Source organism: Corticium candelabrum, chromosome 9, assembly GCF_963422355.1.
Source record: "Corticium candelabrum chromosome 9, ooCorCand1.1, whole genome shotgun sequence".
Classification (NCBI taxonomy): domain Eukaryota; kingdom Metazoa; phylum Porifera; class Homoscleromorpha; order Homosclerophorida; family Plakinidae; genus Corticium; species Corticium candelabrum.
In genome coordinates, this window is record NC_085093.1 from 3,314,078 (window position 1) to 3,341,275 (window position 27,198).

At 41.3% G+C, this 27,198-nt stretch overlaps 5 protein-coding genes across 5 annotated transcripts; 4 read left to right on the forward strand and 1 right to left on the reverse strand.

Moving 5' to 3' along the window:
- The first annotated feature begins 32 nt into the window (after nt 1-32).
- Nucleotides 33-3,441, forward strand: LOC134183871 (putative flavin-containing monoamine oxidase AofH). Its single transcript, XM_062651435.1, has 11 exons — nt 33-109; nt 161-317; nt 1,386-1,476; nt 1,537-1,711; nt 1,770-1,884; nt 2,000-2,157; nt 2,252-2,341; nt 2,402-2,489; nt 2,548-2,867; nt 2,923-3,009; nt 3,073-3,441. The coding sequence occupies exons 2-11, from the start codon at nt 185-187 to the stop codon at nt 3,439-3,441; spliced, it is 1,626 nt and encodes a 541-aa protein (XP_062507419.1). The 5' UTR covers nt 33-109; nt 161-184.
- A 92-nt stretch (nt 3,442-3,533) lies between these two features.
- LOC134183872 (uncharacterized) lies at nt 3,534-6,718 on the reverse strand. Its single transcript, XM_062651436.1, has 13 exons — nt 6,668-6,718; nt 6,478-6,604; nt 6,355-6,404; nt 6,056-6,160; nt 5,883-5,995; nt 4,901-4,978; nt 4,728-4,844; nt 4,590-4,664; nt 4,484-4,529; nt 4,307-4,429; nt 4,201-4,247; nt 4,085-4,145; nt 3,534-3,706 (listed from the first exon to the last, which is right to left on the reverse strand). The coding sequence occupies exons 1-13, from the start codon at nt 6,693-6,695 to the stop codon at nt 3,534-3,536; spliced, it is 1,143 nt and encodes a 380-aa protein (XP_062507420.1). The 5' UTR covers nt 6,696-6,718.
- Nucleotides 6,719-6,931: 213 nt separating this feature from the next.
- LOC134184091 (85/88 kDa calcium-independent phospholipase A2-like) lies at nt 6,932-10,323 on the forward strand. The gene is made up of 9 exons (XM_062651700.1): nt 6,932-7,722; nt 7,851-8,051; nt 8,109-8,294; nt 8,350-8,755; nt 8,824-8,977; nt 9,045-9,145; nt 9,221-9,364; nt 9,427-9,596; nt 9,982-10,323. The coding sequence occupies exons 1-9, from the start codon at nt 7,036-7,038 to the stop codon at nt 10,222-10,224; spliced, it is 2,292 nt and encodes a 763-aa protein (XP_062507684.1). The 5' UTR covers nt 6,932-7,035; the 3' UTR covers nt 10,225-10,323.
- Nucleotides 10,324-10,589: 266 nt separating this feature from the next.
- On the forward strand, nt 10,590-14,299 carry LOC134184089 (uncharacterized). Its single transcript, XM_062651699.1, has 13 exons — nt 10,590-10,802; nt 10,961-11,032; nt 11,108-11,179; nt 11,238-11,309; nt 11,370-11,447; nt 11,508-11,579; nt 11,647-11,727; nt 11,790-11,858; nt 11,920-11,997; nt 12,070-12,230; nt 12,292-12,639; nt 12,701-13,006; nt 13,216-14,299. The coding sequence occupies exons 1-13, from the start codon at nt 10,627-10,629 to the stop codon at nt 14,055-14,057; spliced, it is 2,427 nt and encodes an 808-aa protein (XP_062507683.1). The 5' UTR covers nt 10,590-10,626; the 3' UTR covers nt 14,058-14,299.
- A 109-nt stretch (nt 14,300-14,408) lies between these two features.
- Nucleotides 14,409-26,306, forward strand: LOC134184128 (brefeldin A-inhibited guanine nucleotide-exchange protein 3-like). The gene is made up of 19 exons (XM_062651744.1): nt 14,409-14,493; nt 14,635-14,701; nt 14,778-14,889; nt 16,806-17,006; nt 17,064-17,132; nt 17,281-17,409; nt 17,476-17,546; nt 17,613-17,738; nt 17,807-18,086; nt 18,745-18,845; nt 18,900-19,446; nt 19,874-20,493; nt 20,573-21,035; nt 21,411-21,590; nt 21,653-22,557; nt 23,058-23,286; nt 23,341-23,480; nt 25,386-25,483; nt 25,541-26,306. Exons 1-19 carry the CDS (start codon nt 14,409-14,411, stop codon nt 26,206-26,208), a joined length of 5,091 nt encoding a protein of 1,696 aa, XP_062507728.1. The 3' UTR covers nt 26,209-26,306.
- Nucleotides 26,307-27,198: the final 892 nt, after the last annotated feature.

Consider the following 27,198-nt stretch of genomic DNA (forward strand, 5'->3'; position numbering starts at 1 on the left):
GTTCTAAATTATTAATCAAATTAAATTAATATCAATACTAGTTGGTCTTTGTTTTGAATCGTGACGCATGACTGTAAATGAGAAAAGGTTGCGACTGCAGGGAAACTAGGTAATTCTATCTTTATAACTAGCGTTTCAGTTGAGAATGATGCTCGGTTAGTTGCTGACAGACGAGTCTAACCCTATGTCGATCGCAAGTTCACGTGACGACGACGTCCTTGATGTTCTAGTTGTTGGTGCTGGAATATCTGGTCTTTCAGCCGCTCGCAAGCTTGTCAGTTCAAGAGTTTGCCAAATTGCTGTAGTGGAAGCTAAAGGTATGCATATGATATTGTGACAGTGTAGACTACATATTTAGAGCTACTGATCATGCAGTAGTTACTGCATGTATGCATGGTACTGTACTGTATACACTGCGGCCGTCTGCACATTTTGACTACGCCCCTTAGTTTGCTGTGAACACGCCCATGAGAAGGACCACCGCAGGCTTTTCATTTGACCACAGAAGTCATAATCAATCTATGAAATCGATGTGACGTTTCTTTCAAGGGGTAATTTGTAAGTGTGCTGCCGTCCATGCGATAATGGTTAGTCGAGAAATTACAAGGATCATCTGGACCAATTGGTAATGGAACTGTTGTGCGCGATTGATATCATTGACTGACGTTTATAATTATGGCAATTTGCAGCAAATCAACTAGAAAGTCCAAAGAGTTCTTCATGTACCCATCCTGGTCGACATGTAATTTTACAGAGTTTAGGTAGATGCCAGCTTACTTTTCCTTGCCAGTGTGTGCCCTCTAGATCATGTCCAGAAGTATTGCATGTGGCCTAGCTTACACCATCTAAGTACACCTTGGTACAAAGTCAGTCATGGATACAGATGCTATTGTTTGGGCACTTCAGTGATATTTACATAGCACAATGGTGCTAGAGAATCAAAAAGCATGATTATGTTGTGGTCAGTTGTTTCTGTATCTCTTTGTTTCTATCATTCAAAGAATATTATTCATTAAACCTGCTATGTTAATTAATTAATTAACTGAACATAGGTTAGGCGTATGCATCTCATTACAGTTAGTGAGCTCGATTTTGTTGGGCAGAGTATGATTTGGAGATAAACAAGACCTACACTCTTCGTTTCCTGTCATTTTGTAGCTATAGACTGTCTACACTTACTAAAGTTAGGGAGGGAGGAGGTATTGGAAATATGAGTGTCTTATACCATCAAACGTTTACACCTTTTATCTTGTAGATAATACTATTCCCTGAATATGGAAATGCACTTTGGTATGCACACATATAGAACTGGTGCATATGCTGACATTGTTTAGCAAGTTGTTTAGATTATGGATTGCCATTATGTTTATTCTTTATAATGACAGATCGAATTGGTGGCAGAACTGAAACAGTAAGGCTTGAAGCTAAAGATGGAAAGGCAGGCGTTTGGGACCTTGGAGGACAATGGGTTTGCAGGTAGTGTATATGGTGCAATGGTCATTGATTTTAATTAAATGTGACCTTGTTATTGTACAGAACTCAAACAGATGTGTTAGAATTATTGGCTGAGTTTGGAATTGAGACTTACAAACAGCACACAGATGGTATCAATGTGTTATTGCTCAATGTGGGGGATAAATTCCTGTTTAATGGTGTGACCCCACCCCTACCATGGTTGAGTCTCATTGATACAGAAAATTGCATTAGGAAGGTATTGATTGACATTGGGAGCAGTGAGCTTCAAGGACAATGTTGTATTGAGTTTGTAGATTGACCAGGCAGCAGCCACAGTGCCTGTTGATGATCCTTTGAAATGTCGTGATGCTTATGACTGGGATCGAATGACACTAGAGGATTTCTTCAGATTGCACATCTGGACAGAACGTTAGCTTCATTTTGTGATAACCTTTCTTACAGATATTGTAGTTGATGGTGTTTACATGTGATATCTATAGACATCTGTTTGCCTTCTATTGATTGCCATTCTATTGCATTGCAGCTGCAGCAGAGCTTCATGCACTTGTAGCTCGTCTAGCTATGGGCACTGAGCCTAGTCGGATGTCACTGCTGTATTATCTTCATTTCTGTAATGCAGCTGGTGGTCTATTGAAATTAGCAGAAACAACAGAAGGGTCAGCACAGGAGTGGAAGATCAAGGTATAGATAATTTAAGTATTCATGCTACCATGCACTTGGTCCTGATTTTTTTATCTTTTCACTGTTTTCAATTTTCTTATGCAAACGTCAAAAGGGATCAACAGCTTCTCTTGTACAATGTCTTGTGGATGCTGTGGGTAGAGACAGAGTATTTTGTGATCTGCCAGTAACACATATTACTCAGGTAACATGTCTCTAGTTGTTGGAGATCAAATGATGGTGTACATGTTGATCTTGTGTGCAGACTGATGATGTTGTGACAGTTCAAACATTAGCTGGGCAAACCTTCAGAGCCAAGAAGATCATATTAGCCATTCCACCTCAACAAATATGTGAGAAAGTATTTAATTTATGTTGTTGAACTTTGACTATCTTCCTGGTGTGATGCAGCAAGAATTACAATTGATCCACCTCTCCCCACCAGATATCAATACCTTTCGCAACATATGCCAGTTGGCCATCTGTCAAAATTTGTGGCAACTTATACGACACCATTCTGGCGTAATCGTGGATACTCAGGGAATGTTAGCTCTTCTTCAGCTCTCTCAGACAGAGTAAAACAAATGGCTGTTGCAGAAGGCATCTCCTTGGATGGCTGCATCACGTATAGCCCAGTCTGCTGTGTTTGGGATGCCACTACTCACGACGGTCTTCCTGCACTAGTGGGTTTACAGGGAGGAAAGGTGGCTACTCAATGGAGCTGCCAACCGGTAAATCATTAACTTCCCACTATAATAGTTCCTAACCATGGTTTACACTTTACAGTTAGAATTTCACAAGAAGGTAATTTTAAAAGAGCTGAAGTATCTACTTGGTGATGAGGCTGATGACCCAGTCGACTTTGCTCTACGGGTATGGCATAAATTCAGTTCAGGTTAATTCCTATGTGTAGTGGAGCAACTTGTTTGTTCTAAGGACTGGTCAACTGTGCCATGGAACGGGGGATGTCCAATTTCTTATCTGACTCCAGGTGCAATGACAGGCTTTGGAGGGTACAAGACCCTGAGAAAACCATGGCATCATATCCACTTTGCCGGTACAGAGTTGGCAACTGTATGGTGTGGCTACATGAGTGGTGCTGTACAATCTGGCCATCGAGCAGCTGCCGAAGTCTTGCACAACCTACGTCCTGATCAGTTTCCTGCATTAGGAGATAGTGAATCATCTGAGGAACCTAAAGAAGGTCACAAACCAAAGAAACAGATATCTCTACTGTATTTCCTGCTGGTGGCAGGTACATTAGCTCTTGGATTGTATGCAAGTCAAAGATTCCGTTCGTTGTGATCACAACAGGATACACCATATCCACTATCTGTACAAGCAAGTTGCGTTCTACAACAGTCTTGAATAGACACTGAAGTTTGAACAAAACATTTTTACACATCAAAGAGTTCCATTTGTCTCCTGAGGTGTTGGCATATATGTTGAAATCCGGATCGAATACCGATTTTTAGTAGGCCGGACTTGTATGCCCCTCGAAGCATTCGTTGAAGAGTCTTTTGTGCATCTAGCTGTGCCACCACTGTCAGACGAGTCACTTCCTTTCCATCTTTAATGACAATAGACATTTGTCAGGTGTGTGTCAATTATTCTTATCCTCAGACACTGTGTTACTGGCCTTGTCCAAACACAGTACCAGCAGCACAGTGTCTGGGGATGAGGATTGCATTAACCTACTCGCCTCAAAATCTACCTTTGTGCTACATGCTGCAACATTGCACATGCTGTATTATATGTCCGTGAGTCACTGCTACCATTCCTTTTTTACGTTGGTCCGTTGGTGGACCACGAATGAAGCGTTAGGCTTTATGTGGAAAACAGTAAAACCAGGTTTTGAGGCTACGAAACTCCACATGGCCATGCACACATCCACATCGACATGACACATGCATCTGTGTATTCTCAATCTTGTTAGTGCTGTGCTCACCTGGTTTGCGTTCAGCTGTAAGGATGATTCCTGAAGGCTGTATTTCAGCTCTTTCCATTCCCTATCATTTAAGCACGTCTACATTATACACAACTCTGTCATAATGTCCGTTTTGCCTTCATTTTGGGGAGTCCAGGATGATCCACTGAGAAGACAAGCAAACCTGACCAATGGTAACTTTCAGAACAACACAGTAGTCAATGACTACACGACACAGCTCACCACTTGTTCCATTACGAGTGCAATATTCAGGAACCCATGTCCTTACCGCACAGACTAAACGTGGTGAAATACGAGGGAGAGGAACAGGATATTGACAGTAAAATACATTGCCAGGCAGATCTCCTATAAAACAATGCACTAGCAGGGGACACGGCTTTCTTTCTGTGCGTATCTTACCTTCAATTTCTTGTAACACATTTTCATGTCTGAATGGATAGTCCAACTATGGAAGGCCTGTATGTATGAATCAGACTACATGCCAAGAAACCAATATGAGCCTTACCTTACCACCTTGACGCGTCGAGCGTTGCAAGAAAGTGAACACAACATCTTTTGTAGCACTAGCCACACCATCAATCTGAAGAAACGTCAAAGTTTGCAAAATAATTTTTGATAGCCTATTAGGAATAGATAGATCTACCTTAATGACAACCATGGACTGTTCTTTGAAAGTGAATCGAGCCACAGTGATATCATCTTTCGTGTCAATCTTTTTCCACTGGCCTGTTGTGGCTATCTGGCATAGTCTGTGCCATCTCTACATGACAATATTAACGACACAAAATAAGTTCATTGTTTATCGTTTAATATTACGTCTAGTCTGTAATGATGATCCAAATATTCCTGATTGTCTTCAGGAATAGCTGACATTGGTAGTTTACTAATTGCAGTCTAGAAAGACAAGAACATGATTTGTAATGGTACAAATGCAAACGAATGAGACCATTGAAAAGAAAGTGAGTTAATAGACTATCTTTCTCATTATGCCTACATATGAGTTAAGTTTTACCATCGAAACCTCTCACCCATCATTTTAACCATTTGATTTGATATAAAGAACACAGAATCATGCTGACAAACTGTACAATAAAATCAATGTCTTGTTTTTGCTTACTGGTAATGTATAACACAGATGAATCATAGTTTAGATAAACAGGTAGTCTCTATTTGCAGTTAGAATTCTGTGTGGAAACCTATTGAATATGCCATTAGTCACCCATAGTGCATGGTGATCCCATGATGGAATCACCTCATTCCTGATTCCTGGTACAGTGTAAAAAAGGACATGCAGGAAATGATTACCTGTGACAGTCCCCAACATACAGAGCCCATAACAGTCACATCCAGTTCATCAGTGTCGTGCAGTGACTCATTGCAAGTGAGTGACTTGAACAGGGTTCTTCAGTGAATTCCTTCTTAGCAAAATATATGTCTTCAACACAGTCAGCAAATACAACTTAGTGTCAGGTGTGCTGATTGGATTAGATATTTTTGAAGGGCAGCCAATTAGTATTAGATTGACAGTGAACATTACCAATCTACAACATAAACAAACAAGATATTTCCATGCAGTAACCCTCACCATAATTTAGTTAAATATAAACACGGGCAATACTTGCCGTTTCTCATAGAGTAGGTCACATATCATGCAGGAATATCCTTCCCTGATTGAATTACCACCAGAACTACATATCACTTTGAAACCTACTTATAGTAGCTTTAATCACCATTCGATTTTAATAAACTTGGTTTCCTAAAAGCGTCAGATGACTGTATAGTCCAGAAAAACATTAACCTTTGAGCGGTGCTTAAGAGCAATTGTCTGTCTCCGTTTTTCCGCTCTTTCTGGGACTCCTTCTATGGTAGCATCAATGACAGCCATCCATTCAAGCTTATCTTGCTCAGATTCTATCATAGGAGTAGTGGTGATTTTGACTTGTTCAAATTGATCACAGCTCCGTCACTCACCGCAACTCATAAAGTACGTTCTAACTGCACCATTGTCTATCAATGGACCCACTGCAAAGCAGTGAGGTTTACTCTTCTCTCCAATTTCCAACTCACGAGTGCAATCTGAAATGAAACCATTAGACATTAAATCAAAAATCACCATTTTTAAAACTACCGTCTTTTCTTGTCGCTTTCAGTGTCAGCATTACTAGAAACTATAGTGAAGTGTTGCATCATATTATCATTGCAGTGCAAACTGAAACACTCTAGCTATGGCTTCGCCTAATATGTCAACTGCCCGAGCAATCAAATCTTACACGTCTTGTCTAAGCGAACGGAACCGGCAGGCTGCTTGTCTGTTTGGTTTCTGCAAAAATTGACAGTTCATATACCACGCCCACTCCACGCCCACGCATTTTTTGCTTTTTTGTCTTCTGGACCTGTAGTAAGATAGAGTAACGTCGGATCCTTTGTAAACAAGTGAAAACCATCTTCTCCGCCAGTTGTATTGTCCCATGAATGTGTTTCCGCTCTCTTTGACGCACCATCCCTGTCGAATTACCTTCACTGGTAAAAGAGAAATGAAACATTAAAAAAGTAAAGAAATACAGAGTGGTCTAAGGGTCTTGCCTTCGGTGTGCTGACGAGCAGCAGCCATTGGAGGGGCGTGTCAAGACTAGGTGTCGTAGGCTAATTAATTTCAATTACTTAATTAATAGTTGTTACTCAAAATGTACGTACACTTGCGTACTATACGTACCGTGCAAGTCTGCATTAGTTGTGCAAAGTAGCTACTGTAAAAAGAAAGCGATTTGAATTGTAGGTCGAGGACTAACCTCGAGTTGTGGTCATGTGACTTATGCAATATCCCGTACAAGTTGGCGGTCACGTAGGCGTACTAGGCGACATCAAAATTTAAATTTGAATAAAGTTGTTGTTCGAAGTCTAACTTTGCTGTTGAGTGTATACTAACACTACTCTTGACTGAGGGTGCCCCAATGGGAAACACAGAGTCTTTCGAGGTAGAAGAAAGGGAACCGAGCAAGTTGCAATCGGGAGAGATAATCAAGCGCGAAGGACCGTTCTCATTATACGCTCTCAAATACACGAGGTCACTATGGTACGAAGCTGTGTTGAACGAGGACGTCTTCTCTCCCAAACACTTCAGTCTCTTCAGACTGAAAGACCGCACAACAGCCGAGCATCAATTTTCAAAGGTCTGCACTCAGTTGATGCCATACTGTCAAGGCTCACAAGAATGTTACAACAAGAAGACACTAAAGCGACTGTTGCGTTGCCTTGAGGAGCAGAGAGGTTGGTCTCCAGCTCATGTAGCTGTCAGTGCTGGTATTTCGAGTTGTCTCAATCGAGAGGAGTTCAAGGAGCATTTGGATAGCGCGTTAAACGAGAGTGGTCAGACGCCGTTGCTTCTTGCCTGTAGCTTAGCAGAAGTGCAGTGTGTCAGGGTTCTCTTGCAATTGGGCGTCGATGTGGGTGCAGTGGATGGTAGCGAGGAGGGAAGGAATGCAATTCACGTGGCTTCTGAGAAATCACCTGAATGTTTGGAAGCGTTGCTTGTATCAGAGCTTGTGGTGGAACGATATGGATATGGCCTGAGTCACCTGGTCAACTACCAGACAAAGCTGCTGGAGACCTCTTTACACATTGCGTGCAGATACCAACAAGTAAACAACGTTGTCCTTATATTTGATATATCGCGTGTTTATGTTCTGTGCGAGGACTTGTTGCTCTTTGGAGTTTCTGTTATTATTCGATTGTGTGTGTGTATCCTGATATGGCTTTATTCTGATAGGCAACTTCGATTCAATTGCTTTTGATGCATGGGGCTGACCCAGAAGTTGCCAACAAGCAAGGATTCTTTCCAATCCATTTGGCCTCGCAAGTTGGATGTGCTGACTGCGTTAATGTTTTATGCCAATTCAATACTCAACAGTCGATGCTCAAGGATGCTATTCATGGGAACACTCCTCTTCACTGTGCATCCCTTCCTGGTGTATGCATATATTTTTAACATGCATCTTTAATTTCACCTGTATTTTGTATGTCTTAGTGCATTCACATGCTGGTGAATAAGCACCAAGCTAATACCGAAGTAAAGAATGCAGAAGGGTTAACTCCATTACATTTCTCCATTGTTGAGAATCGCCTTAAGTCGGTCATTGCCTTGCTATACGTTGGTGCCAATCCTGACACTAAAGCTGGCAAAGGAGACAGCCCTTTGCACTTGGCAGTGAAAGTAGGCGACTTGGCATACAATCTTAATTACCTAGATATGTGCAATTGCGTCATAGGTTGGCTCTGTGAGCTTGGTCCATGCTTTGATTGTGTTTGGAGCTGACGTCCATAGTGCAAATGCTGAAAGCCTACTACCTCTCCATATGGCTAGGACGTTAGCCAGTGATGTTAATGACAAGCAATGCAATAATTTGCAGAAATCTCAAGTGGTTGAAGCTCTAGAGGGTGTCCACCATCTTGACTGGGAATGCCTTGCTCAAGAATGCAGATCAAGTGTGAGTCAAAGCCAAGTTAAAAGAGGAGACACGGTATTGTGCCTGGATGGTGGTGGTGTGCGTGGCTTGATATTGGTGCAGTTATTGTTGTCTCTGGAGAAGATTACCCAGAAATCTGTTGTTGACTTGTTTGACTGGATAGGTGGCACCAGCACTGGTGGTCTCTTAGCACTGGCATTAGTCCATGGTTGGTCAACATGTGCTGTATGTTTCTCGAAGTTACTTAGTATTTTATATTTAATATTGTTTTTTTAGCAAAGTCAAACTTGCGTCAATGTCAAAGTATCTACTTCAGTATGAAAGATGTGGTGTTTAAAGGCGAGAGACCCTTTGCCTCAAAGCCATTAGAAGATTTCTTTAAGGAAACGTTCGGAGAGCAAACCACTATGGACTCGGTTATGCACCCACGGTCAGTCAGCAAATTAGAGTGACGATCTTTTTAAGTCGATTTTCTAGTTTAGTCTGCATTTGGGTAGAGTTCTCGTTACCACAACAATCGCAGATCGATTACCCGCTCGATTGTATCTGTTCCGAAACTATGGTGATCTGCAAGAGGAAGGCGAACCTCCCCCATCAAGTCAGTATTGAACATATTGTTAATGTACAGAGCTATTGGCGTGGTCTGTCTAAGTGTTAATAAGTGCATGTGCAGGACAGTTGGTATGGAAGGCAGCGAGAGCCACCGGTGCAGCACCGACATATTTTAACACAATGGGTCGATTTATCGACGGTGGCCTTGTGTCCAATAATCCTACCCTGGATGTTTTGTCAGAAATTCAAATGCATCACAATCGAAGTATTACACAAATGCGACGGAGTCTCTGTTGTGCCTCTTTGATGTGTGATATCATTGTGTAGCAGGTGTCAGTGGTCCCATGCCTCGATTGTCTGCTGTAGTTTCACTTGGAACCGGTTGCCAACCCGAGGTGCCCGTGCACTCTGTTAACGTATTCCGGCCTGTATCCATAGCTCAAGCTGCCCACGTTGTTATGGGAGGAGCGTCCTTAGCTACACTCTTGCTGAATCAAGTGAGTACTAGATTCTAGTTGTTGTGCATCGCGTTGTCGTTATCTAAACAGACTGGGCTCATATTAATTAATTAATGCGCTCTGCTAAGTTAGGTAAACAATGCGTCAATTTGGCTGTCATCTTCTCTACCGTTTGACGTACAGGTGGTATTCCCCCGCTGTTTGCAATTGTATCGTTCTTATTAGATGCGCAAGACTAAATAGTTGGATGGGTCCAATTAATTAAAATCAGGCGCCAGAGACGAGGGGTTGAACCCAGAAGAGATGAATCCAATCACTGATAGGGTTTCTGTATGGAGTGCTTGTTTGTGTTATGATATCGGGCGGGCTAATTTATTAAACAATCATTTACTCGAGTTCACACTGTTTTTGTCTTATCTAACAGGTCACTCAAGCTTCAGGTCGACCTGTAGAGAGATCGCGGTCCTGGTGTATGACCATGGACACGCCCTTCTACCGCTTCAGTCCGCTGTTGCAGCAGGAAGTCGATCTTGCCGAGACGCGAGATGACGTGTTGGTGAGGATGCTTTGGCAGACGCAGGTCTACGTTTGTCAACAACGAGATAAGATAAAGGAGTTGGCGATACGACTTTGTAATAGGAACGTGCACAATGAAACGATTGAATAGGGGATTTCCGCTGCGGGAGTTGGACACGCCCTGCTACGCATAACCACGCCTGTAGGCGTGAGTGTATTCTTAACAATGCCGATTCATCTCTTCGTCGCACATTCTGAGGTATTCTTCATGATGCGATTAGTACTATTCTCCTTGCGTAACACGCGGTGTCGTTTCCTGGACGGCTCAGTTGTGGCTTTGACGGAAGTCTGTAATTGGTATTCGAGAGTGTTGCTTAGTCCTCCGTTTTGTCGCGTGCCAGCGTCACGTGCATAATCACCACTGACCTCATAAGTTCATCCCGCAGCTTTCTAAATACCGCAACATCATTTATAAACAATTGTCTCGCCTTAGTGTCACCAGTAGTTGCCTGAACGTGCTCGGCGCCGGGTTATTATCGAGGTGGAATTGCGAATGGCGAAGTTGTTTGTCTTCATTTGTCTCAACCTGTTGGCTGTCTCGATGGCGGGACGTGGCAGGTGCCCCTCGAGGTGTACGTGCTTCGAAAGTTACAAGTCGTATACTGTGACGTGCACCGACTTATTCTTGAAGCGTCTTCCTCGGAATCTTCCTTCGAAAACGACCGCTTTGTGAGTGCACGTAGTTGATCGCGTGCATGTCGTATATTGCTGTATACCTATAGCAGACACGTGTGTTGCTTGAGACGAGACTGGTGGATGTAGTGACGCCAGTCTTCCGTTTGCAGCTTTCGTTTGTCACGCTGACATACATTACTCTATCTATGCAGGAATTTCAGTGGTAACCAGCTGCTCGAGTTGGACAACCGAGTATTTAGAGGTCTAAAAGAACTGAGGATGTTGTGAGTGCTAAGTGTGTTTGCAGTACATAACGCAGGATGACATAGTTACGTTTTGCACTTGATATGATTACCTAGACGGATTAGTCGCAACGTTATCAGCTACGTTGATAAGGACGCCTTCAGTGGCTTGTCAAAGCTGGAAGAGATGTTAGTTGACTAGTTGATGGATGGTTCTGACTAGATTGACATTGGCATGTTTTTGTAGAGACCTAAGAGGGAACGTTATCACTGCACTAGCTCCTGAAACCTTTAGGAGTCAGAACAGGCTGAAATCGATGTAAGTTTACACAGCTAGATGATCTAAAAGAGTACCTGTCTAATTCAAGTTTGTGCACAGTAATCTGGCGTATAACAAGATCAGCAACTTGGATTCCATTTCCAAGTCTTTTGTTCACCTGCCATCATTAGAGTCATTGTGAGATATGTTGTGGCTGTTTGTGTTGATTGTTATGTGTATATGGGCTTCATTTTTTAGAACACTGACTGGAAATCAGATACGTACCCTTCCCGCCAATGCCTTCCAGAAAACGAAGAAACTACAGGAATTGTATGTGAACAGTGAACACGTGAGAGATGATTTACACGTTATTGATTGTGGTCGGGCATATTGATAGGTATTTGTCTCATAACCCACTGAGAAGTGTGTCAGATCAAGCATTTGTTGAGCAAGGGGAACACCGTGTTCTAAACAAACTGTACAAATTTAGCCATCTAACTAGTTCTGCTAATTGGTATTACTAATACAAGTGTTGTACAGTGTTATGAGCTACACAGAGTTGACAGACTTCCCTAGCAGTGCCCTGGCTGACATCACAATAAGACAACTGTAAGTGTAATTTGATTGTTGCTTGAGTGTTGTAAACAACCTAAGATTCCATAATGAGCAGAGATATCTCTCATGGACAAATACGTCATATAGACCAAGCAGCCCTGAATGTAGTTCGGCGGATGGACAGCAGAGATCTGTGAGTATCAACAGACATAAGACGTATGTACGGTATAGAAGACGATTTTGTTGAATTACTGTTGTGTTCCAGCATTTGGGAAGGCAATCCTCTGAAGTGTGACTGCAAAAGTGTTCAGCTGTGGCTTCATGTTCGTGCGTTTGGTAGCAATCATAGTCCAATAACTTGTGCATCTCCTCACGAAGTTGCTGGCATGGATATCTACTATGTGCAAAAGGACAGTCTTGTGTGTGGTAAGGCATGCAGTCAAATGGATGAAACTATCATAATACCTTTCTATGTTTGTATAATTAGGTATGAGTGATTCACCAAGGTTTGTGAGGCAACCAGTTAGTACGTCTATTCATATTGGTGGTGCTGTGGTGCTAGTATGCCAGGCTGATGGTAATCCAGACCCTGGCATTAGCTGGTTGAAAAACAATGAGCCTTTACCTACTAATCACTGCGGCATGAAGTATTACAAAACCTGCACTGGATCTTTGGTAATTTATGATGTCAATGCCAATGATGTGGGAGAGTATGTTTGCATCATCAAGGATAAGGCTCACCCTATAGCATTGAAAAGTAAACCCGCAACACTTACTATTGTACAACCATGTAATGGGACAGTCGTACATGATTATCAAGCAAACAGAAACGATGGTCAGTTGTAAAACTTTTTATAGGCAGGTTGGTGTAGTGATTATTGCTTTGTTGTATACAGATAATGACGAGCAAGAGAGCGTTCAGACATCTGGCAGTGGTAGTGATGATGACAGTGAGGACGACTATGAGACAGATGTTGAGTTGTTGAGTCGGATTTCTGATGGTAACATTTGTTCTGATCCTGGAATTCCAGCGAATGGTCATCGCTATGTAGATAAGAAAGATGGTCAGGAAAATGCACCATTTCCAGTCGATACTGTCATTAATTATGGCTGTAATTCATACTATGAGATCGAAGGAGAGTCATCTCTTCAGTGTAGGTCTAATAAGACTTGGAGTCATCCACTCCCACAGTGCAAGCCAGGTAACATGAATATATATGCATATGTATGGTATGCACACACACACACACACACACACACACACACACACACACACACACACACACACACACACACACACACACACACACACACACACACACACACACACACACACACACACACACACACACACACACCACATCAAAGCATATGCTGAATACTCAGTGCTTAATCAATGTGTACTGTATAGCTTGTGGTCAGAAGGATGTAACAGACACACAGTACTTGACTCGACAACGAAGAGCTATGCCCCATTCTACAGAAGCTTCAGGAGCAATCGAAACTGCTCCAAGGATAATAGACGGAGAGGTGTCATTGAAAGGGGAATGGCCTTGGCTAGGGTTGCTTACCATCTATTTCCAATCATGTGGTGTGTCTCTGGTAAATCGCAATTGGGCTGTTACTGCTGCACATTGTGTCGTTGAAGGTCGGAACAGAGTTAAGAGTAAGTCACTCATGCGTGTCTATTTTGGAAAACATCAGTTTGTACAACAGGAGCATGGACAGCAAGGACGAGGCGTACATCGCATTCTGGTACATCCACAGTATGGTGTAACAAACACGTTTGATTATGATGTTGCACTGCTGGAACTCGAAGCACCAGTTGATATCAACAAAGTTGTTAGACCAGTGTGTCTTCCTCCTCTTTCGTCTTCTTACGTTGGTGATTATGACAAAGTTGGGATGCGGGCAGTAGTGACTGGTTGGGGAAAAACGAACAACGATCCCGATGCTAGAGTGGCTCGACAATTGCATAAGGGAGTTGTAGAGATAGCATCTCACGATGATTGCAAAGGAGTCATGGGAAATGTCACCGACAGAATGGTTTGCGCAGGAAAATACTCGGACACTTGCCAGGGAGACAGCGGTGGCCCTCTTGTCACTGTACATCAAAATCGATGGTATCTTTCAGGAATAACAAGTTGGGGTCCCAAAGTCTGTGGCAACAGTAAATACTACGGTGTCTATACACGAGTCACAAATAGCGAAATTTTGAATTGGATTTACCTAAACATCAATACCTTAGTTTAAAATATTACTGCCAGCTATCAGATGTAATATTTTGTATGCAAGGCGTAGATGATTTAAAGTATCGTTTGGGATACTTAACACGTTAGATGTTGTGTGGATATAACGTGGTAGTATATGGTAGTTCGATCTTTGTGATTCGCAAGAGTTAAAAACAATTTTGTTTGCCTATTTTGTCACTTTATGTAACATGTACGTACATGTGTATACTACATTGTTCAATTACAGTATTTATTCGAACACTAGATGGTTTACAATTTAATCTATACAAATATTAAATTTCGCTCATTATGTAAACCGTACACACGCGCACAAGAGTCGGGAGACCAGGGGTTCTTGTATCCCGGATTTGGAATGGAAACATTACTTCAGAAGTTGAAACGAGAAAGTGGGAAGCTGACGGCTCTAGGCGACGCCTGTGAACGAACTCTTAGCACTGGTAAACGCCGTTTCCCAGGTTGTCAGCTCGGTACACATTAGCCAAGTGTGAAGTCCGTCAGCTTGCCTATCCGTCTGTACACCTTGATGAGTTCTAGCGAGATAGTAATTTATTTGTCTATTTGTTAATTGAATCTCATAGCTACCGCATCGCCTTTTGATTCTGTCGGAATAGACACGTCTACGGCTAGTGCGAGGCCGACCACCTTGTGAGTGGTTTGCTGGAGAATATCCGTGAATGTGGATGGTGTCGACTGAGTGTTAGTTAAATGTGTGTGCTAATAGAGAGAAGAACGTTGCTGTTGCCTGGCACGAAACAGACGTCTTTGTTCCTTTGTCTCAGGCTGTTCTGTCGAGACAGGCAAGGCTAGCTGTGCTGGCCTTGGATGGAATTGAGGTAGACCTAGCCCAGATTTGTGTGGTGCTTGAGTAAAGAGAGAGACAACATTGTTGCAAATGTAGTCTAAATTATAATATATGCGATAAATACAGACAAATTGGAATGTGCAAGTACTCAAAAATAGAAGTCATAGAAATTTTAGCAACAACAACATTATGTGTCTCCAAAACATGATTCTGTAGTTCAGGAGCACAGGTTGTCTAGACATTATTTGAGTTTGTATCTAGATAGTGTGTATTTGTAAACTTGATCTGGTTTTTCTTTCATGTCCCGATTAAGATGGGAGAATTGAGGAAATGGCGGCCAGGATGATATTGTTTAATTAGCTGGCCAGGAGTTTGGTGGAGGACTAGACTGGTTTTACCAGTGAGTTGCTGATGCTTGTTATGAAGTATTTGATAAAGAGGCCTTTGTGATATTAGTTGTCAACCATAGGGACTACAAAATGTACGCTTTGCTGGGGTCCTAGTTTGGGAGTTGCGTGCTTTAAGTATTGAGTACCTCCCAAGGTTTCAAAAGGGCAGTCAAGTTTATGAGGTAATAAGGGCTAGTTTAGCAGTAAGTCAAATCTGGCAAATACAAAGATGTGTCAATACTGTGTACCAGTAAGTAGTCAAGGAATCCGAGAGAATAATTAGACTTATGAGTGTGTATAATGTGGCTGCATAGTTTTAACACTGGAGGCATATCATAGAGAATATTTGGCTTGATTGTCTAGTTATGCGTGTCTTTCAGACGTAGCCAGTGTTACCTTGTTGGTCATTATTTAATTAAATGAGTGGTACTGGTTTTACTAAGTGTAGATCTGGAAGACCGAAGTATTCATATGGTGGCGAAAAAGTATTTATATTGTGGGGAAGTGGTGGGAGTAGAACAATGCTTACTAAGAAAGTTTGTTGCTTAGTGGTACACTGAAGTATGGAATCTTTGATAGTGTTAAACAGATGTCATAGTATTGAACCACCACATCATGGAACAACCGAAACAGTTAATGGCATTATTCAAATAGGAATATATAGACATTGTTGGTGGTGGTAGTGGCGGTAGTGGCGGGAGACTTTGATAGGAATTGGAATGAGTGGTATGGCTTTTATACCTTCAAGGTTGAGCTTAACCATTTACTCTAAATAATGGAAGTTTTCTTTTTAAAAATGATGTCAAGATTGCACATCTGCAGCACATAGTTTAGGTACCTAGAGAATGGATTGTTAAGTTACCTTTCTCAGAAAATCCATTACAGACACACAGCAAGAAATGAAATATGTTGGAAGCAGCAGATTGCTTTTGCTCTCTAGAGTGCACTGTGGGAGAGTCATTTCTGAGAAATCGCAACGCTAGACCCAACAGTAAGTAGAGTTAGACCAATTTGTGGTTCATGGGTGAAGAGTGTAGGATTCTTGGATGATTAGAGTAAATTGTATTTTACTGATGACACTGATGACATTATACATAGCATGGTACTGGTGGCCATAGACTGCAGTAATACTGCTAATTCATGCATGCATGACATGTAATGCAATTTGTATTAGACAGACAGATAGACACACAACACATTATAGTATGTAGGAGGTCGGTCTATCTAAACATGTGCTCTTTCTAGTTTGTGCCGGTCAGTTATTTGATTTCCTTAAGTCAACTCTCTTCTAAAGTTCTTTCATTGTCTTTCTTGGTGAAAGATCATTCAGATGTATCATTAATTTCTTAGAATTTATATAGAAGTATGTTATAGACAAGCTGTCAAGTCGGCTGGATAGCTTGCTTTCTTGTTTCTAATACTTTGAATTGAGATGTGTAAGCTATTAGTGTCTGTCTGAGTAGTAAATACAGACAAGTGTGAGAGATGCTGGTACTGTACAATAGATCAGGGATGTGTGGTTTTGCTCTGCTGGCTTTTGCAGTATGGCTGTGTCTAGGTACTTTGGTCCTCGGCTCAGTGTCCAAACCCTTGTTCTTTGACAAACTCTGACAGCACCAATCTGGAGCTTGCTACTGCAGAGAGTAACAGAGAACCCAATCAGAGTCTCATGAGAATTCAAGTGAACATACTTCAACTACTGGCAACAAGTTGGTTATTTTATAGCAACTGCAGTGAAGTCTTAACGAGAATCGTGAAGGTGCATGTAAAGTGCAGATTGGTATACTTTTGCTGTAGCAGTAGTGTCTGGTTTTAGGTGCTTCTCAGTTTATGTTCTGTTGCATCTGCTCGGCCAAGTACAGATCAATTGATGTCAGTGGTGGATGTGAGTACACACACACACACACACACACACACACACACACACACACACACACACACACACACACACACACACACACACACACACACACACACACGCACACACACACACACCTTTTACTGCCTTGTGGTAAGCGTGACTTTGATATTAGATCTACATCAAGATTTCTACAAAAGTGTCACATACTACCGTGCAAACAGCTTGTCGAGCCTCATTGAATCAACTCATTGAAACTCTTTGCAAAGATGCTGCAGCAGCATGTGGTTCTGATATTCACCAGGTACAGTACATTGTGCCAGTCACTGTCCACATGTCAGCCATCAAATCTGAATGCATGTTAATTAAGGCAAACAAAGGTGGACTAGATCGTTATAATGCTGTGGTAGTGTTCATTTGTGGAAAGATTCTGACTGCTAGGTTGGTGCTTGTGCCTGTAAGTCAATACTGCAACAGGACCTGTCCATCATGTTGCTTTTTGTCCAGGTCAGGTCAAGTTGGGAAAAGTCGAGAGCAGGCAGAACTCCAGAGCTGTCTGGATTTCTTTTTTCGACTTCTTTCCTTCACACCATTCATTTTCACAACACAGGACTCGTTTCTAGATGTTATTCAGTATGAACAATACTTGACAGTTATATTTGTTCTATTTGTAGTTATGTATTTGATGTTTGACAAAATAGGAACTCTGTGTGTGTAATGCTTGTGAGCCTTCTAAATCCCACGGAACTATCGGAAACAAAGACAGGAGGACGAACTGGAAAAATGATGTTTAGGAAATCAGACCAGAACTGTCTGACGTCAACCTGCTTCCAGCTTTGCTGCTTAATATCAGTTGAACTTGTGAGACTGGTGGGCTCAATAAGTGCAGCAGCTTTGTCATTGGCGTCAGTGTTTCATCAACTGCTTTTGGGAGCTCCGGCCACAAGTCGGGCTCCAGCAATCGAACTATGCTTAGGGAAAGTAAGTGGCTTGTGTGGCAAACATAATCACAGATCATGCAAATTATACACACATATTTAGAGGTCTTTAATGTACAAAGACCAAATTCTGTTTGATGAAGAGTGATGTTGTCTTCTTTAATAGGTTTCCCTTATGTTTACACATTTGGGAGGTATACATAATAATGAACATGCAGAGATGTGATTTAAGTAGTCTACTTGATTCATATGCAGATGTATTTACTGTGTATATTTTGCACCCCTACCTAGACTCTACTTGTGTGGTCTGTGACTCTGAGCAACTATGGCATTTAACATGGGAATTAGGCCTCTCAGGGTGTCTGGCATGTATGCTTTATGGTGGTTTAGAATGCTGTAGAATGCAAGATGTGTGGGTGTCTGTATTACCATTGGTAGATAATAATGATTTTATCAGATCACTTTACAGAGAAAAATGAGATGGTAGCCTTTTAAAGATGATCTTCTCTTAGTGTCACATACAATATTTTCTCTGTCTTTCTCTTGATGATTTCTATGTTTATGCATTTCATATTAGCACAAAGCTGGCAGTAAGAATGTTGATACATTGTCAATGTGTGTGATGTGTTGTTCAACAGTGGGAGAAACTAGGGCATGAAGTTACTAGTGGCTTTTATTTGTGTAAACAGTGTCCCTTGCAGGTTGTGTCATCACCCAGCCGATTGCTGGATTTTTGTGGCCCTCGAAAGGGTCACAACAAATTTGAGCCTCACAGTGACGGAGATTTGGATCTTTTACGACTGTAGGCATGTTGGCTATTACTTATGTGTGATGGTTGTGATTGGTTTATTTCTAGGTTACTCCCAACTGTTGTGGATACTGTCAAGACAGGCGGGCAAAAATTTTTCAACATTGCTGTGCAGACTGCGCTGAGTTTGCTGACGTCATTACAACAGATTGTTGATATGAAAGATATTGAGCAAGAAGTATTAGAACGGTTGAACAATGGTGTTGGCAATATGAAAGGCAGTGACATACTTAAACAGCAAACTGGGTGCAAGTTTGATGAAACAGTGAGTGGCATTGCTAGTACTTTACCACTAATAGGGTCTGAGTCAGAGGACGTGACAAGTGCTGTTAGTCACTTTGTTGACTCTCTTGCTGCTATTCTTCCGTCATTGTTGGAGGCCAGTACTACTCAGTTGGTGGACCAGATGTTACAGAACTTTGCATCCAAGTTTTTTCTTGCTAGTACGTCGAATGACAGAGAAACCGCCGGGCAAATACTTTTTTTGAATGCCGATGTTGTGTATGCTACATTGTATGCTGTTATGATGCTGAATTATCAGTTGTTGTCAAGTGGTTTCTATGCAGAGAGGAAGACTCCTGAGTTTATGCTGCAGGTCAAGTCAGTACCATTACGTTTTAGAACCGTGTTGTATTGTAATTGTATTTAATAGTACTTGTTTTTAATATGCCTGTCTTTCTTTCTGCTTGCTTGTCTGTATGTGTTTATTGATTTATTGATCTGTTTTTATTTGTGTAGCTTTGTGTATCTTATCCGTCTGTTTGCTTGTACTAAATATGTGTATTTTTGTAACATCTTGAAGCACAGTTAGGTGTGAAACCAACTGTATGTCTGTCCATCGGTTTTTCTGTTTGTCTGTTTATTTATCTGTTTGTTTGCCTTTCTGATGCTTTGCATGTTGGCCTGTCAGTCTGTTCAAAGATTTTCTTTGCTCGTCTGCTTTTATAATGTGTAACTGTTAGTAAATCAATCTGGTGTAATAATTAGTTTACAAATTATGCTGACATTTGTGTGTACAACAGGTACAATTTGCTGAACAACTTACTAGTCTTTGTCCAGGAAGTTGCTTCCCACGGGAAGGGAGTGATCAAATTGTGAGAAGTGTGATGAATTGTAATCTTCTAGCTGTGGCAGGATGGCCTGACATCTCATCGGACAAGGACATCGTTATACCCCTTATTAGATTGCTTACGGCTCTTCTTGGCAAAGAAGTGGAAGGAGCGGACAGCAGCACTGACGAGGACATTGGGAAAGCTGGTCAACTGAAGCAGCTGCTGTATGAGATAGCACAGAGGATTCTTGATGTGGCTTGGAGCTCATTGCTGGACATTCTTTCTCTGCCTTTTCAAACATCTGTTGAATCATCTTCTGTGTTTCGAATAGGTTTAGGTCATTCTAATTCATCAGCTTCTATTACACCATTGTGTCTCAAGGGGCTCAGATTAAGTGTTCGTCTGTGCTGCCGTTTGGACATGCAAGGTCATTGTGCAGATGCATTTTTACATATGGTCGACATGGCTTGCACAAACGAAGGGAAAGAAGTTCGTCTCTCCTCTTCTGCTGTGTTGTGTATGGAAGCACTGTTGGACACGGCAGTTCAATGTGCATCAAAGTCTCCAGACTGTTGGCAGCATGTGTTCAGGTATGATTGTGATTTTGATGATTGTTGTTTACAACATTATGATTATGTCATTGTATTGGTGTAACATGATGTCTTCTAGGTGTTGTCAGTACATTTGTGAGCTTGAGAGAGCTGCCTTTGCTGCAATGCAAACACCTCGTTCTCCAACCACTGTCGAGTCTAATGTAACGAATATCCTTCTGAAATCGTTGTCAGACAAGGAATTATATGATAACCACCTGTTAGAGCCAGCACAAGCAAGAAGTGTTCTCAGTCTTTTGTCTGGAATGGTTGAGTCAGTGTGTGATCAGGCATGTGATACTCTCAGTTGGCATGAATTGAAAACATTTGTACAGTTGCTATGCAACACTGTCAGGAAGGGATTAGGGCATGGTGGAGCTTATGGGCATTGCCACCTGTCTAAATCAAACTCATTGAGTTTGTCTGTTGGTTTGCAACTGAGATGGATTGCTGACGTACTCACCAGATTTGCTGCAGATGATCAACGTCCTCTTCTACATCTGGTCATTTTGTGGTCCATGGCATCGGAAACACTTGTGCAGGCAAGAGGGAGATATGTAAATGGAGTCTATGATGTTTGTGTCTTCAGGCTTGCTTGTGTGTTGTCGTCTTGTTTGCTATCTGTTGATTTAGTACTTTGTCAACTCTAGTTGTTAATTCTTCTGTCTGCTGTCTGTTTATTGTTTTGTTGCTTGTGGAAATGAGTATCTATTTTTATTCATGTTTTTGTGTATTGTCTGTTTGTCTGTCTGTTTGTCTGTCTGTTTGTTTATTGTCAGTTTGTTTGTCTATCTGTTTGTTAGTTTCATTCTGTTACTTACCCTTTGCTAATACAATTGTCCATGTAACTCCTCCAGAGTCTTTTCTTTCTTTGTGTTTCTTACTAATTTCCATGAATGTAAGATTCTGTTTTTCAGGCTACATGTCATGCTGATCGTCAAATTGCTAAAGACTCTGTTGCTTTACTGCATGACATCATGAGCAGGGTACTTGTAACATACAAAGAAAAACCGGGCTTTACTGTTCAAGAGATGATGTTCAGATCTTTAGAAACACTATTGGCCTTGCAGTTGGTTGATTCTGATACAGAACATCAAGTATAGATTATGGCAATGCACAACAGGAACCCTTAATCACAGCTTGACGTTTAATTTTGTAGGTTGTAACATCTATATGTGAGCTGGTTGAAGCATCAACCACAGAAATTAAGTCAGGATGGCAACCTGTGTTTAGAGCTATTTGTGCAGTGAAGCACACACCTTATACTAGTAAAGCAGCGAACATAACACAGAACAGGAAGAATTCGACTCGCAATGCAGTTCTGGAAGTTGTGGCTGCTGTATTGAACCATGGAGATCCTTCTGTGTTTGCTGAGGCAGCCATACCGTGTGTTCAGTGTTTGTTAAAGTTGCTTTTAGATGAACTGCCTTTCGTGCAGAATATTAGTGAAGAGTTGGAGACAAGTGAAATGACCTTTAGTCAGGAATCATTTTCTTGTGCTCTGGATAATCTTAGTCGTGTTGCCAAGGCACTTTCGACAATTTTTGCAATGTGTAACCGGCCGAAGTTCCGAGGTGCTGAGAGGATATGTCTGCTTGGACATGACGCAGTTGTACGCGAGTTGCTATCGATGCTTGATATGGAGGGCAGTGGCATTCTTATTGTATGGACAGTGTTGTTGAACGGACTGGCTGAAATAGTGCCACAGTGTGAAGGATCATTGCAGAATGAGATTGCCAGCTTGCTGTTTAGTGTGTTACGAATACTAGTTGAAGCGCCTGGGCTTTCTTTCTTTGCGTACATACTGACTTCTGTGATGCTACCTGTACTGAGTAGCTGGGCTGTTTCTCGTGGGTGGGACCACGAGTCTGCAGTAGGTTTCAGTCATGTTGCTGGGCAGACATTGGATTTAATTGCTGAGCAGTTACCCAAGTTAGGAGAGTCAGGAGACAGTCTAGTGATTAATCTCGTACCAGACATTATCAAAAAGATGTTGGAATTGACAGGAGTCTTGATTGTACAGGAAGATGAGAAGATAACAAGAGTTGGCTGCTCAACGTTTAGGTCATTGCAGCTGTTAATGAAAGAATAGTGTGTGTGTGTGTGTGTGTGTGTGTGTGTGTGCGTGTGTGTGTGCGTGTGTGTGTGTGTGTGTTTGTGTGTGTGTGTGTGTGTGTGTGTGTGTGTGTGTGTGTGTGTGTGTTTGTGTGTGTGTGTGTGTGTGTGTGTGTGTGTGTGTGTGTGTGTGTGTGTGTGTGTGTGTGTATCTGCTTTGTGCTCAACAGAAGTTTGTATGCTGGCCTGTTTGTGTGTTTACTTTATTATGCGCACGCCATTTACATGTTGTGTGTTTGCTTGTATGTATGTTTTTGTGTGTTTGTTTGTTTGTTTGTTTGTTTTCATGTGTGGGTGCCCATGTGCACATGCATGTACATATGTGTACAGGTGTGTGTGCTTGTGGCCCTCCATGAAGGTGACGTTTAATTCACAGTTTTATGTTACACTGATTCATGAGCACATGTACATAAACATGATGTGCAGTTGTATACTGTATGTTGTTTCAGACTATTGATTGGTTGCTGCCAACAAAATTTGAGGCATCTATTGCTTCAGCCTGTCTGCAGTTGTCTTGCCAAGTCAATGGATGCTTCTCTAGATGCAGTGAAGAGTTTGATCAATCGGTATGAGCCTGAAAGTGCCAGTCCAAAAGGGAAGGATGATGATGTCAAAGTTGTAAGCCGAAAAAACACCTCTGAAGGTGTTGTTCGTCGATCTCTTCATCTTGCAGAACAGGTAATTGTAAGCAGATGATGGCTATTGGCAACCTTATTGCAATGATTTGTGAAGGTGTTTATTGCTACTGCTTCAGCGGCGGCAGCAAGGCGGAAACGAGTTCGGTTGAATGTGGACGATCCATTGAGTGATGAGGTGTCTCATTCTCTCGCATTTGTTATTCCAGAAACGGATGACAAAAACATCAAAAGACGGTATGTAACACTTCCAATTATTCTGACAATGTGATATGTTTGTAGAGTTTGAATAGAATGCTGCAAAGAGATTGAGCTTGTTGTTCTGCATACTATAGTAGACTTGTAGTAATATAATTTTTCCCTTTTTGGGCTTTAAAAGTGCTCTTACAGGGCCTTTCTGTTACTAGAGTTGTATGAGGTTTTAATTGCTCTGATCCACTTTCAGAGGTGGATTGAATTTGGATGAGCTATACGTTGCTGTGGTTGATAGCATGCACATTGCCCAGCCACTGGACAAGCATGGAAAATTATATATAGGTGGCTGCTGCACAGTAATTTTATTATGAACACTTCTACTGTGCAAGTGCAGCAATGCTGTCATGGTAACAGACTGAGTTAAAGATACCGTAGCTAATGTAGAAATAAAGTGATTGAAAAAGTTGGCTGATTCCAGATGATGTAATTGAAACTGGATGGATGTGTCCTAACGCTTTGCAGTGATCATGTGTAGTGCAAATGTGATCTAGGAAGCCTTGGGCCTGTCTGTACTCAGGCAGCTGTCTTATTTAATTGCTTACGTTCTATTTGTATTCTATTTACACCATTAGAATCATGAAAATCACGAGAACAGACTTGGTTTCAGTTTTGCTTTTAGTCTTGTTGGTTTCTCAGCATAATTTGTTGCAATACTATGATGACTAATCATTACATTAGAAGACCTCAATACACAGCTTCTTTGAAGAACTTGTTACTACAGCTATAATAAGTTTGGTCGGTTGAAGTGCCTGGTACTAATCATGCTAACCGAGTTACATATCTCTATTTCTGGAGTTCTATTGTTGGTAAATTTGCTGAATAGACAGACTTGAACAATTAGTATTGTTTATTTGAACATAATAAATGTCACTGCATGTGGAACTATTTGAGAATATATTAAGAGGTCTCTCCTTGCATTGTGCCACTACTGCCAGTTTCTTTCTATTAAAGTTTTAGCAACACAGCATAATTTCTTTACAATTGATTGCAGATTTAGTGTAGTGCTGAATAGACAGGCATGTTGTGTTATTGTGCATTAGCACGTGAAGTGCGCTACTTGCTGTTCCATATGTGGGCAGATTTACATAGTAGGCTTAGCTGTTCTATTAACAGCCCCATACACCAGAATGCTGATATTTGATGCTGAAGTTTTGGCATACAACAAAGCTTGCATGAGTGAATTCCTTGACATTGTAAATTCCAGTATAGAAATTCATGATATTTTTATAATCGTACACTGTAGTCAAGCTTGTGTACGGATGTTGATGCTTACACTGATCATGAAGAGAGATACACAGCATAAACAAAAATTCATGAAAATTTGGTTTGATGTCCCTTTTCAAATATAATTCAAATGTAAATCTCTGAAACATTTACTCAACTGAAGAACCTTGGGCTGAGTTATTTTGGGAATTTATGTTACTTTTATTTTATGCTGATAAATGATCTACAATTACCATATTTATTGGATTATTACTGAAGCAGCAATGAGCCTGTACTACTAAACACATCTGGTTTGGTTTTGCGTCACTACAAAATATTGTTGCTAATTCACTATACTGAAGGAATGCACTGGGTGGTACTGGATAATTTAACAGATGAAGAAGTTGTTGGATGTAGCTATTGACCAAGTTTGTTATGCAGATTTGTAGAAGTCATCAGTAATCTTGACATCATAAGTTAAAATTGTGAAGATTGGTTCTGCTTATTTCTGTTAGGAAAGACTTGATTGGTATAGTTGTTAGTTTCTAAATTCACGTGAGTTAGTCTTATTGTCTAGAGATTAATTGATAACAGTCTTGATGGTCTGTGCAATGTGTGTGACTACCAGCTAATGATCTTGTTAAAGATTCAATTCTGTTTTAAGTGCTCTTTGTTTAATTGTAGTATTTCTTTTCGAAGACTGGTGGTGAGTCTTGTTTCTCATCAGCTTCTTCTTCAGATGGCCCACGACTTGCTCATATTCTCTGTGACACCGTCTGCTTGTGAGTTGAATTCATTGGTATTGTACAGTAGTAGTGATTCAGTTGGATGTTTTGCAGCAATGGAATTGTCAGAGATATTGTGCCTTATCGACTCTATTGTAGAGTCGTGTATTGTCGCTGTTGATTTTGATAGCAGACCTGCTCTTCAGCTGACTGTCAGCAAGTTAGCTGTTATGGAACCTGTGTTGGCTTCTCTTGCAAAGCAAGCAGCAATGGGTGTTAATGTTATTGTACAACTGGTCAAGGAAGCTGCCAGATTGGCGATGGACATAAGCCAGCAGACATCAAACGGCATGGAAGATGGAAGTCAAGAAGTGAGCAATGAAAGTGTTGGACATAACAACAGTGATTTGAGATCTTTACCAACTGCTAGTGAATGCATGCTGTTGAATTGCATTGTGCCATATTTCAAACAGGTGTGTCACACAGTATTTGATCATCTGCTATTCTTGCATCGAGTCAATCAGTCGGATAAAACACCGTCTTCTATTGACTACAGTTACGTGTTACCAGCTTGGGGGCAAGTAGCAGCACAACTCATTCAGTGCATCAATGATCTGCCTTCAACTATCTTTCAGACATTTTTGGGTAGCACTTTTGGTTTCTTGACAGAATTGGTGACTGTTATACAAGACGATCTTGTGAGAGACAGAGTGAAAACATTTTTTATCAAAGTCGGAGCACACTACCATATTCTTGATCAAGTCAACAACACTGAGGCATAAGAAACGTGTAATAGAGAAAACTCTAGCTGTTGTACATGTAGTAGGTATTGCAGATTTGTAGTATATGATCTATGAATATATATCTAAATATGCTACTAACATGTCATACTTATGCATGATGACAGAATACCAAAACAGCTGCTATTCGGGGAACTTGGACATGGAAAACGTCGCCTGACCCAGGGTCGTCCATATTCCATATCTCCGCTTCAAAGACTCCTTAATTAGAGAGCAGTCTTAAATCTTGTTCTATCAATCCGGACACACTTGAACTTTCTGCTAATGACAGAACCAAATTGCGTAAACTTTGTCACCAGTCTTTGGATAAATCTGAATGATCTCGTATTTCAGATATCGAAGTCAAGAGACTGGCAAGAAAGTGTGCTGATGCACCAGTCCTAAAAAATTAATTGGATCTAATCCTGACTTGTTCTCAATGTGGAAAAGTTTGCCTGTCGAGGGCTGATTTGGTATCTCATCAACGTAGTCGAAGACACTGAGAGGGTGGTCACTGATTGCAGTGGACATACATGTACCATCATCATGACATCGTAATATATCTAGAGAGTGCTAGGGTTATGAGTTAGGGTTAGGTAGGTATGCATTGGTGGCGTGATAATGTTTTGCATACTGATGTATTTAGCCCAACCTACTGGTCTTATGCAACCAGGGGTTCCAATGCAGGCGTGTAAACAAAGGGTGCAAATTTCAAGCTGTCAAGACTGCAGAACCACTATGCAGAAACACTGTGGAACAAGCAAAATGTTACAAGTCAGGTACATTTCAGATACACGTACCGCATTCCCGGCACCTTCGCTCTCTAGACGCTTGGTACCGTAGTCTCGCCCAGCCAGTCTCGCCCAGCCAGCCCCTCCCCTTTTGAAGTAAAAATGCCAAAAAGGGGAAGGCTGGCTGCGCGAGACCGGGTTGTTGGTGGGAAAACATACACGTGCAAATGTAGATTAGGCGTTGTTTCTAAGTGCTAAATCT